At 48.8% G+C, this 12,015-nt stretch overlaps 1 protein-coding gene across 2 annotated transcripts in view; it reads right to left on the bottom strand.

Moving 5' to 3' along the window:
* ADPRH (ADP-ribosylarginine hydrolase) overlaps positions 1–12,015 on the bottom strand; it is a 67,374-nt gene that overhangs the window by 55,246 nt on the left and 113 nt on the right. The window contains exons 2-4 of one of the 2 annotated variants that reach the window (XM_069869733.1): positions 11,762–11,927; positions 8,068–8,156; positions 5,833–5,900 (exon numbers count right to left, since the gene is read on the bottom strand). In XM_069869733.1, the coding sequence (XP_069725834.1) occupies positions 5,833–5,900; positions 8,068–8,156; positions 11,762–11,927 (323 nt within the window). The remainder of the gene's footprint in view (positions 1–5,832; positions 5,901–8,067; positions 8,157–11,761; positions 11,928–12,015) is intronic. The other variant, XM_069869756.1, reaches the window with a different exon arrangement.

The following is a 12,015-nucleotide window of genomic DNA, read 5'->3' on the forward strand; positions in this document are numbered from 1 at the left end:
CAGGGACAGAACGGCATTTGGGTTCCCAACTTGTAACTTCAGCATACCTCTGTCAGTTCATCAGGGATTAACTGAGCCATGGAGCTACGGCACTCGACACTCAAGTTTGCAACAGATCTTCCTTCGCCCTTTCAAAACAAGGTTTATTTTTGAAAAAGCAAAAATCTAGTGTGAGATAGTCTCACTGTATCCCTCCTAATTGTGTTACTGGTCCTTCGCTTTCCGATTAGGTAACAACTTCAATGTCACGGTTTTGCTAGGGACGGGGTGAGGGAGCAGGGGTGTGAAGAATCCCTCCCATTTGTATTTGAGAAATAAGCTCTGAACCAATTCTTCACTCCTCATTTGGAAAGTGAAATACAAGAAATACAGTGAATACAAGAAATGAGGAAGTGCAGGGAACTAAATTCAGCAGGAAATGGAGCAAAAAATGGCTGCTGATCATGAGTTGAGTGTAGATGGTGCTCCCTGCTTCCCCTTGCTAACGTGCAGCATAAGGACATATAGCAGACCTTTCAGCTTTACACGGAGGGAGAACCTACACAACTGCTACAGCCTGGCTCTGCCAACCCTCCCGCGGAAGCACAGGCCTGCATCAATGGCCCTAGACACAAGAAAATCAGTATTCCTTAGACATCGCATCCAATAGCCACTAAAATAGGAACAGAGAAAGACTGAGCAATGACACAGCTAAATGTCATCAGAACAGTCATACCGATCAGTGTGGGATATTGGGTGGATATGTAACAAGGAAAAAAAAAAAGAAAATGGAGAAGAAAAAGAAAGATAAAACATCACTGTGGAACCACAATAGGAAAAATGTGATTCGGAAAGGTCCACTACTTTGTTTTTGAAAGTGGGGAGAGGACAGTAACACTGCTGTCATCAATGCATGCAGAGCTTAGAAAGGAACAGGGAGAGACATATCCACACCTCTGCTTATTGAGATCCTTCACTTACACATAGAAAAGGAAAATCAAAGCTGGCTTATGACAACCCCTAAACACACATTTCTTCAATGGAAAAATGAACTAGATTGAGGTGTTTAAAAAATAAAATATTCGTGTCAGAAAACACATCTCATAGGGATGCAAGCTGTGCCAAAAGCCTGCTTTGGGTGGGAGGAATATGCTCTCTGCAATCGACTGTTCGTATTTCAGTCATCGGTAATGAGCTGTACCGGCGGAATGCATCCAACCAGCACAGACTGACTGCTCTTGTGGGAAGGAGAACTGAACTCCCTGTCTGGATGTAATTCTCTTTAATGGGAGAAAAAAAACTCCAACAAAGAAAGGAGACCAGAATTCTGACCTTCTGCTTTGAGGGAAATGGTGATGGGCCACCCAGCCGTTCTGGGTACAGACCATCATTACGTTAACTTCAGCCCTCCTCACAGGTAACAGCTATGACCTGACACCTGATCTCTGGTACGAAATAATACTTAGAGCTGGCAGTCTCCTGGCTCCTGTCTTTGATACTGCCCAGAAAAAGGAATGCCTGGCACCACCACCAGACTTTATTGCACACGGGTGGGATCTTAGGTAGAGCTGTGCTCATGGGATATGACTCAAATACGTTTCTCTAATGCAAATATTGTACTAACATAAAATACACACTGCTAACATAAAGAGCTTACAGACACAATCACCACTGCTAGACGGCTTTATTGTCTCGAACCGCATTTCCCCAAAAGGTAATCCCCCCATTTCCAACCTTCAAACCAGATAGAGTCTTTTTATCGTTGTTAAAACTGTCCACGGTGCCAATTCTTCCACCATCACCACCAGGAAAAAAGTCACCCTTTCAGTGGGCCCCTCAACCACACTTCCATGGAGGAACCCAAACCATGTCTTTTTCAGGGTATTTCTGTCGCATTCCCAGCTTCTTACTCAATACTGATTGCAAAATACTCCAAGTACTGTAGGAACCAAGAGTGGTTTTCTGCAAACAAGTGTGAAGAAACCACCATCATCAAAACCGAAATGGTCCCAGACTGGCAAAGTCAGGTTGCAAGAGGGAGATGGTGAGAGGAGGAGAACCACTTGCTCTGGTGCTGCCTGTGCTGTGCTTTGACAGCAAGTTCTCCAAGCACTGTCTGAACAGCAGCTTTCACCAGGGCATAATCAGCATTTGGAGTCAGGGTACCTTTAGCATCCAAACTATTCATAGGCTCCTTTACCTTCAGTGTACCTACATCGCTATGGGGCTGGAGATTGTCAGCAGTGAAATGGGTTCTAGACAAGACTCTGGGGCATCCTCATTCCCTGCCAAATATAGATGACATTTCCTAGTCTGCACCTTCACCTTCTCAGATGAAACAGGGTTGGCCCTTCTCAAGCTCTTGTGCAGTGATATGCATCGATGAACGTTTTCAGCAAAACGCTTTTTCACAACCACACAGGATGTAACTCCATTCACAGAAGACTTCCATTGCCCCTTGACTGAAGACTTCTAGAAGCAGAATCACAATACTCTGTAGCTGCTTACAAGAGAGATCTGGGGAAGACTCTCAGTGGCTCCTAGATTCTCCTGCTCTCTCCGTCTCCAGTCCTCCTTGGGCATTGCTTTCTGTTTGGCCTAAGTCTTCAGTCACACTGAGCCTAGATTGCCTAATGAAAGAAGAGAGATTGCAAAGTAATTTTACGCCTGTATCCTCTGACAAAGGCATCACTGCAGAATCCCAGCTCCTGAAAAGTTTCTTCTAGCATTGGCACTACTTGTGACTTTTAATAAATCACGCAAGCAGTGTCACAGCCTTTTCTCCCCAAAGTCTCCAGCTATCCTCCTTCCTTCCTCTCTTTAATGGGAATAGAAAGAAGGCAGCAATGAAGTAAAAGCCAGAGTTCAGGCCTCTCTCAGTTTTGGTAAAGAACTACTAATGTGCTTACTTTGTTTGCCTTCTCAGCCTCTGCAAAAGTGAAAAACTGATGCAGAGTTCCTGGCCAAGGATGGGGCATGAATTTTGAACAAAAATACTCCATTACAAAATGAGCAGCAACATCTAAGGCTGGGAAGATTAAATCAGCCGGTCTCTTGACTTCTGTGTGACACACCCCAAAAACCAAGAGAAGAATCTGGGTTTATAATACCCAGCGTGTCACTGTTTCTTTGAATGCTTGAACCACACAGACCTGGAGACACTTAATCACAGAATCATAGAATCACCAGGTTGGAAGAGACCCACTGGATCATCGAGTCCAACCATTCCTATCAATCACTAAACCATGCCCCTTAGCACCTCGTCTACCTGTGCCTTAGCATTATTACCTCTGACTTAAAAACTTACTGTAGCTCAGCCATCTTTTGCTTCTGCTGGCTTTTCTTCCTCAGGAATACACTAACACTCAGGAAAACATACATTACTGCATGGGGAGGGAAGATCTCATAGCTAAATAACATTGCTGGAAAAAATATTCCAGATTAACCTGAAATATGTAGCTGCAACATTCTCAGAACAAGCTTCTTTCCCAAGAGATGTAACTGAATCACAGGTCTAACATCATTTAGGGTTGAAAACTAAGTTCTAGTCAAAGACTCAACCAAACAGAGCTGTTCCTTACCACTCTGCTAACTTCCGTTCATACAGCTCCCTGCGTTCACGAGTTCTCTTCTCCTGCAAGTTCTCACCAGCAAGATTCTGCGTTAGTATTAAAAGGGCACCTGCAGGGATCCTAGAGGAGGATGCAGAAAAAGTCACAAGTCACCCAGGGGACACACAACAGTAATAACTTACCGGCATCAGCAAAAGGAGCATGCAGGGGCCAGCCAGCAGATCAGTGGAGTGTAACGTTCCCCAGTACATCACACTGTGGACTAAGGCGCTCCTGTTCTATTGCCAGTCACCAACCACATCCTGTCTTCAGCTGTGACTCACTGTAGCCCCATCGACAACATATTTTGAATTTACTCATTGATGGGCACCCACAGGGCAAAGGGGTAGAAGGATATAAGATGCTCAAATGGCTCCTGTAGATCACCTAACCCATAATTTAGACAGTCACACCTCTGCTTAGCTTCTGTCCAGCTCTGGAGGTGCTTGTGTTTTCATTGATAAAGCTCCCTAGGCTGCTTCCAGACACTCCCACAGTTGACACCATCCTGTCGTGCTAAATAGCACATACAAAGCTTTCTCTTGTACAGGCAGGATCCTCCAATTCACTTGTGAGGGTATTTACAAGTCAGTACTTTGAGAAGAAATCCCAGTTCTGCTTGAAAAGTCAGGCTTCTCCTGAGTTAAGAGAAAACAAAATCATTTTTACATAAATTCCTAACCTGGGCCTGGCAGTTCCCAGGATGTCCCCTTATTCAGAAGGTGTCACCACAACATCCAACACCCCTTGAGCACCATCTGGATTCTGAGCTGCCACAGGAGCAGTCGCTGATGAAGCTGAGAAGGGAGCCCACATGCTGTGCCTTACACTCTCCTGCCTTTACCCACAGACAACACAGATGTTCAGGGGTTCTGTGCACAACCACTGGGCTCATCAGTGACCACACCAAGGAAGGGGACAGGACTGTATACTCATCCTCATAATTTCCTATTTAGCAGTAGTTAGTGTCTCCTCTAAAAAGCAAAGAGCAGCAAGTAAATGTTCTATGGAGAGCACCGTGTTCTTATCATCGAGGAAGCAGCAAAACATATATCAAGGAAAAAAAGAAGAAAAAGCCCAGTTTAGATGTTGGAAGAAAAGTCATCATCATGATGCCCCAAGAGAGATACAGAAAATCCTTCAAGGCAGGAGAGGAAGGGAAGCTTCTGTAGTCCCAACTATGAGTCAAGACTTGGTGTACGAGGCCACTGCCTAACAAACACCCTTAAAGAGAGGCTGTGTCTCAGTCACTAGGCAGCAACATTCACAACTCACCCAAATACTGTTCCAAACACAAAGCCGCCAGCCAGTCCCTGCAGGCCCAAATGCATTCTGAAAAGGGCACCTGTGAAGGCTAAAAAAACCACAAACCCACTGAAATCACAAACAGACCCCTCCCCCCTCGCCGGCCATCACATACAGACAGAGGGAGATGCTTTGCTGCATTTCTCCTCTCTGTGACCCAACATCTACTTTTAACAGAACAGAAACCAAAGTGCTGTCGGCAGCAGGAAGGACCCTCTCTGTACAGTCAGCACGGTCTCTGCACTAAAACACTTTACAAAGCTCCTCCTGCTTCTGAAAAAACTCCTGAATAAATGCTAAGAAGTATAAGTATCTATGAAAGTAAAACCAAGCTCTCTCTCCAAGCTGAAGCATGTTTTCCCCTCGCTCTCCCTTTTCTATTTCCTGTTCAGCAACAGCTAATAATAGTAGCTGCCATGTAAGGCTGAAAAGATCAGTAAAACATGTATCCAACTGCAAGGGCAATGGAGCCTGTAAAACTGAACCAGGAGACCCCTTATCCAAAGACCTGTTGCCAAAAGCAGACATGCAAAACTTAACATAAAAAGGGCAGTTTATAAACAGTGCACTGAACTGCTATAAAGAGTAGAAATAAGAAATGCTTTCCCTGCTGAAGACGTGGTTATGAGAGCAGGTTATGCACTAAGTGCTGCCTTTACCCTACACAAGCTTTTTTCACCCCAAAAAATCCAGCAAATATTTTGAAGATGAACTGATAACCACAAAACTCCCCCATGGTTTCTGAAGTGTGTTGATTTCTCGCACAGCAGTTAAATAACAGAGCAAAGTCACAATGTAGTAGAACAGGAAACAAAACCCAGGAGCACAGAAGTTAGAGACCTACTCACATCCAAGAGACACCGATTTCTGCTTATGCTTTTCCATTTATGACCCTCGCTTGTAAAGAGAAAAGTACATAAGGTTATAGCAGCCTTACCTCCTGCTGAAGCATAATTACTGATGGTGTTTTTATTGCGGTACACAGACAGACCAGTGCTCACCACGCTGCAAAGATAAGGCACAGAAGTCAGCATCTGCACATACAAAATGACAGGTAGCAATAAAGCTGGACTTCATTAAGCCAACATTCAGGCTGCCTTTAACTGCCTTCCTGTTCCTCTGTCCAGAGCACACATGCATCAGCCACAAGTGCCTTGATTTCTGTGACTTTACTGCAGGCAGTTGCACAGCTAGAAGCCAGGGAATACCAGGATTCCCAGCTCAGATCTCAGATATTCTTTACTTTTCTTCTTAATTAAGGATATTGTTTTCCAATGGAAAATTGAAGGATAAAAGGAACTGAGCAATGAAAAAGTCCCACCAGCCAGCCAGTCCTCACGTGTATCACCTTTACCCCTGCAAGGCGAATCCCTCTGTGCGTAAGATCTTGCCTGATGTAGCCAGTCCCCACCACTAGAACTAAATCACATTCGTGATTTAGGAGGGAAATGAAAGGATCAAGAGCAGCCCTGCAGAGAAGGACTTGGGGGTACTGGTAGATGAAAAGCCGGTCATGAGCTGGCAATACGCAGTCCAGGAGGCCAACCATAACTTCAGCTGCATCAGAAGAAGCAGGTCAAGGGAGGTAACTCTGCCCCTCTACTCTGCACTGGCAAGACCCCCACCTGGAGCGCTGCACCCAGCGCTGGGGCCCTCAGCACGGGAAAGACGGACCTGTTGGAGTGCATCCAGAGGAGGCCCACGAAAATGATCAGAGGGATGGAACAGCTCTGTTATGAAGAAAGGCTGAAAAAGTTGCAGTTGTCCAGCCTGATGAAGAGAGAGCTTGGGGGAGACCTTATTGTGGCCTGTCAATACTTACAAGGGGGCCTATAAGAATGATGAGGACAAATGTTTTAGCAGGGTCAGTTGTGACAGGACAAGGGGGAATAGTTTTACACTAAAAGAGGGGAAATTTAGACTAGATATAACGAAGACATTTCTATTGCTGAGGGTGGGGTGGTAGAAGCCCCATCCCTGTAAACGTTCAAGGTTAAGTTGGATGGGGCTCTGAGCAACCTGGTCTTGTGGAAGACATCCCTGCTTACTGCAGGGGGTTGGATCAGATGATCTTTAAAGGTCCTCTCCAACCCAAACCATTCTGTGATTCTATAACTGCAGGGGAGACATCTGGTGGAAAAGAATGAGGTTACACATCAAGCCCAGGAAAAGTGGAAGAAATCAAAAGCTCCAGGATAGTACACTAACTAAAGCTAAGAACACATACTAAACCAAAAGGAGCCAAAGAAACCAAGAGAGATCAAGGAAGAAATTCAGAAAGGAACAAAAAAAAAACTAGGGAGACGGAAATATAAAACAATGCTAGTCAATACTGGCGGTATCTTAAAAAAACAAGGGGAATTTAAATAGAACTTACCTGCAGATACAGGCAATGCAGGGTTAGGACTACGTGTAAATTTACCATTTTAAACATCAGTGAAGGAGATATTCCTAGTTTAAAAGGGTTTTATTTGAAAGAGTGTACTTAGTTTGATGCTATATTGTCAGAAATACACCGACACATCGTGGGGAGGAAATCAGGGAAACAGAACACTATCCCTGCATTGGTTGTGTGCACAGAAAAAATTTGAAGGTCTAAAGAGGAACATACAACTGGTAGGTCTGATGTTCAGTGACTTCTTAAGAAGATGATCATCTGCAAGCATTTGAGGACGAGAACACATAGAACTGTGAGTAGTGCTAGTGTATACAAACTAGGAGTAATGAGACATAACAAAAAGGAGAAAAATTAGCGTGGGATGGAAAGCTCTTCCAGAAACAGCCAACACACTGTAACACTCTCCCAGAGAAAAATGCAAAAAAAAAAAAAAAAGAGAGGAAACAAAAGCAGAAAGAATCCACCAAGTACAGGGAAGAACAGTATCTAAGTCAATAACAGCATGGATCAGATGTAAGGAGCAGGGTTTTTGTAGTTTTAGTTTTTGTGTTGATTCATAGTAAGATCTGAATTCTGGGATAATTATAAAAGGTTAAATCCTCTTCAAGTTCATGCCTTATCCATCAGACTCACTGCTAACACAACCCTTTGAGCCTCAATCAATCACCAGTAGTCTCTCAAGGATCTGTGAGCACTGCCGGCACAAAGGGCTCCTTGCCACTAGTGTTTTCAGATAAGCCAGCTCTTCTCCCACCACCCCTAGGGAATACTTACTTGAATATTGTCACAAAAGTGGCTACTCTCCAGCTCCAGCGCCAGCCATAGCGGATGAAGCTCCTGAGACCAGCCCGATGCGCAGATTGCTGGTGGGAGAGAGTATACAGATTACAGATCACACCCCTGCTCCTCTTTGCCAGTCCCACCAGCCCGCAGCGATCCAGGGTATTTGTGATAGGTCATGGGACTGATGCTGCTTGGGAATGATACCCTGGCCCTTAGGGATTCAGTCTATCATCTTCAGAGGAAAAGCCACTCACATTTACCCCAACCACCAACAGGACAACCAAGAATTAATTCCAATTTCTAATATTAACTAGTCCTTCCAATCCTGGTGCCGATCTGGGGGAGGAGACAAGGAGAGTTTTCCAAGGACAGCAAAGGATAGTTGCAGAGAAGAAAGGGGGGACAAACTAAACTAGTTCTTAGTTCTTCATAGAAACTAGAAGCTTCATAGAAATTAAAAATATTCCAATTAATTCTAAGAAAGAAAATAAATTCTTTCTTCCAGTGCCTGTGATGGAAGCACTTAGCTTGGGTGCAGACACACAAGAGAGTCAAGAAAAGGACAGCAAAGCCAGGCACCAACACCTTGCAGGCCATTATGTCAAGAGTCCAAAGCTAACTAGTAAATGAGGTAAAATTAGGCAGAGCTTTAAAGGGAGTTTCTTCCCAATCATCCAGGTAGACGCTTTCATTGAATAACAAACCCCTAAAAGTTCAGATACATCTACAAAATGTCACAAATGTTGTGACTTTTGTTGTGAGGTGTAACAAGAGGCTAAAAGAATTTTAAATGGTCTTAAAATAACTCACACTAACAAGATAAGAGGACAACACCAGTTGAACACTATACAGTGAAGTCACTTGCCAACATACTAACAATTAAAAGCCAAAAAACTTCTCAAAACACGTTAATTGGCCATTAACAGAATGCTAAAAGCTGTTACCTACTTTTCAGGCAACTAAGGGCAATTTCCATTAAGTTAACCATGCTGAATTTGGGTAACACGCAACAGCTAACTCACACGATCACTGATGAGGCAGCCCATACACGTGCACGTACAGCAAACACCCTGGCACCTCTGCCCCAAATTACCAAAACCGGGGACTTGCTCAGAGCTGCCTGTCACGTGCCATGCTAATGAAAGTCCGTTCAGTCTCCCATGGACTCTCATGTCACCGCAGACTGAGAACTCTGACAGAAACTTCCTCCACCATCACAGCCTTTACAAGGCACTCGGCCTCACCTGCCTGCCCGTGTTCCCCCAGGAGGGTTACAGAATCATAGAATCATTAAGGTTAGAAAAGACCTCTAAGATCACCCACTCCAACCATCAGCCCAGCACCACTGTGCCTACTAAACAATGTCCTGAAGCGTCCCGCCTAAACATTTTTTGAACGCCTCCATGGAAGAAGACTTGACCACTTCCCTGCAGGCAGCCTCTTCCAATGCTTCAGCACTCTTTCAGCAGAGAATTTTTTCCTAATATCCAATCTAAACCTCCCGTGGCACAAAATGAGGCCACAGTTGAGGTGCCCCCGACAGGAACTCTGGCTGCTCTGCATGTGTAACACCACCACCTTCACTACTCCCCCTCTGCTGGGGCTCCCAACTTGGGCTCCCATCCCACCTGAAGGGCTCCCCTCCCATCCTGGAGGGCTCTCCCTCCCATTCATCTCAGCCCCTCCTCATCCAGTTTGGCTTCCCCCAGTACAGCTGGGTTCTTCCCCATACAACTGTGCTCCCTCCATCCATGTTGGCTCCTCACCATTCATCACGGCTCCCACACTCCACTGGGACCCCTGGCTGGGGCTCCCCTCCACTCAGCAGGACTCACCCCATCCAGCGGTGCTCTCGTCATTCAGTGGGGTTCTCCCCATTCATCTCAGCGCCCCCTTCCATCCAGTGAGGCTCCCTCCACTCCACTGGGACACCTGTCTTGGGCTCCCCCCATCCCGCTGGGCTCTCCCTCCCATCCCTTGGGGCTCTCCCCACTCAGTGTGGCTCCCCCAATCCACATCGGCTCCTCCTTTTTCAGCGGGGCTCCCCCCACTCCACTGGGACCCCCAGCTCAGGCTTCCCCCATCCAGCGGCATTCTCCCCATTCAGTGTTGCTCCCCAAAATCCAGTAGGACTCCCCCCATCCATCTCAGCTCCCCTCTATTCAGTGGCGCTCCCCACATCCAGTGGGCTTCCCTCCCACCTGTGTCGGCTCCTCCTCATCCACCAGAGCTCCCCCCACTCCACTGGGACTCCCAGCTTGGGCTCCCCTCATCCCGCTGCGCTCCCCCCATCTCTGATTGTTCCTCCCCATCCAGGGGGGCTACTCCTACTCCACTGGGAAACCTGGCTGGGGCTCCCTCCAGACTGTTGGGCTCTCCCCATTCAGTGGCATGCCCTCCAAATCCAGTGGAGCTCCCCCACCATTCAAGCTGGCTCCTCCCCATCCAGAGGGGCTCCCCCTCATCCCGCTGGGCTCGCTCTCCCATCCAGTGGGGCTCCCTCTCCTATCCAGTGGGGCTCCTCTGTATTCAGTAGCGCTCCCCCCCATCCAGAGGATCTCCCCCTCAATCTAGTGGCGCTCCCCCTCCCATCCAGTGGGGCACCCCCGTCCATGTTGACTCCTCCCCATCCAGAAGGGTTCCCCCCAATCCCGCTGGGCTCCCTCTCCCATCCAGAGGGGCTCCCCCATAATCCAGTGGGGCTCCCTCTCTTCCCGTGGGGCTCATCTCTATTCAGAGGGGCTCCCTCCAATCCATGTCGACTCCTCCCCATCCAGAGGGGCTCCCCACAATCAGGCTGGGCTCCCTCTCCCATTCAGTGGGGCTCCCTCCCAACCATGCTGGGTCCCCTCCATCCCGTGGGGCTCCCACCCAATCCAGCGGGGCTCCTCTCTATTCAGTAGCGCTCCCCTTAATCCATGTCGGCTCCTCCCCATCCAGAGGGACTCCCCTCCATCCCGCTGGGCTCCCTCTCCCACCCAGTGGGGCTCCCTCTCCTATCCAGTGGGGCTCCCCCCCCATCCAGAGGATCTCCCCCTCAATCTAGTGGTGCTCCCCCTCCCATTCAGCGGGGGTCCCTCCAATCCATGTCAACTCCTCCTCATCCAGAAGGGTTCCCCCCAATCCCGCTGGGCTCCCTCTCCCATCCAGAGGGGCTCCCACCCAATCCAGTGGGGCTCCCCCTCTTCCCGTGGGGCTCATCTCTATTCAGAAAGGCTCCCTCCAATCCACGTCGACTCCTCCCCATTAAGAAGGGTTCCCCCCAATTCCGCTGGGCTCCCTCTCCCATCCAGAGGGGCTCCCCCCCAATCCAGTGGGGCTCCTCCCCATCCAGAGGGGCTCCCCGCAATCAGGCTGGGCTCCCTCTCCCACTCAGTGGGGCTCCCTCCCATCCATGCCGGGTCCCCGCCATCCCGTGGGGCTCCCACCCAATCCAGCGGGGCTCCTCTCTATTCAGTAGTGCTCCCCTCAATCCATGTCGGCTCCTCCCCATCCAGAGGGGCTCCCCTCCATCCCGCTGGGCTCCCTCTCCCATCCAGAGGGGCTCCCCGCCAATCCAGTGGTGCTCTCCCTCACCCCGTGGGGCTGCTCCCTATTCACTGGGGCTCCCCCCCCATCCCGTGGGGCTCCCCGGCCATCCCGTTCCCTCTGTCCCCCACCGTCCCCGCCGTGTCCCGGCTCGCACCACGGCGTCTGCGCGGTTCTGGAAGAGCTCCCCGTGGCTGCGCTGGATGAAGGCGGCGCGCCCCTGTCGGAAGGCGGGCAGCCCCCCGTACAGCCACCCCGCCAGCCCCGCCGTGAACGCCGCCTTCGCCATGTTCACCGTCTCCTCCGGCAGCCGCTGCCGCTCGCTGCAAGGCAAGGGCAGCGCTGGGCTCGGCCCGGCCGGGACCGCGGGGTCTCCCGGCCCGGCCCCGGCCCCGGCCCGGCCCCCCCGCC

This window comes from Phaenicophaeus curvirostris, chromosome 1 (assembly GCF_032191515.1).
Source record: "Phaenicophaeus curvirostris isolate KB17595 chromosome 1, BPBGC_Pcur_1.0, whole genome shotgun sequence".
In the NCBI taxonomy this organism is placed as follows: Eukaryota; Metazoa; Chordata; class Aves; order Cuculiformes; family Cuculidae; genus Phaenicophaeus; species Phaenicophaeus curvirostris.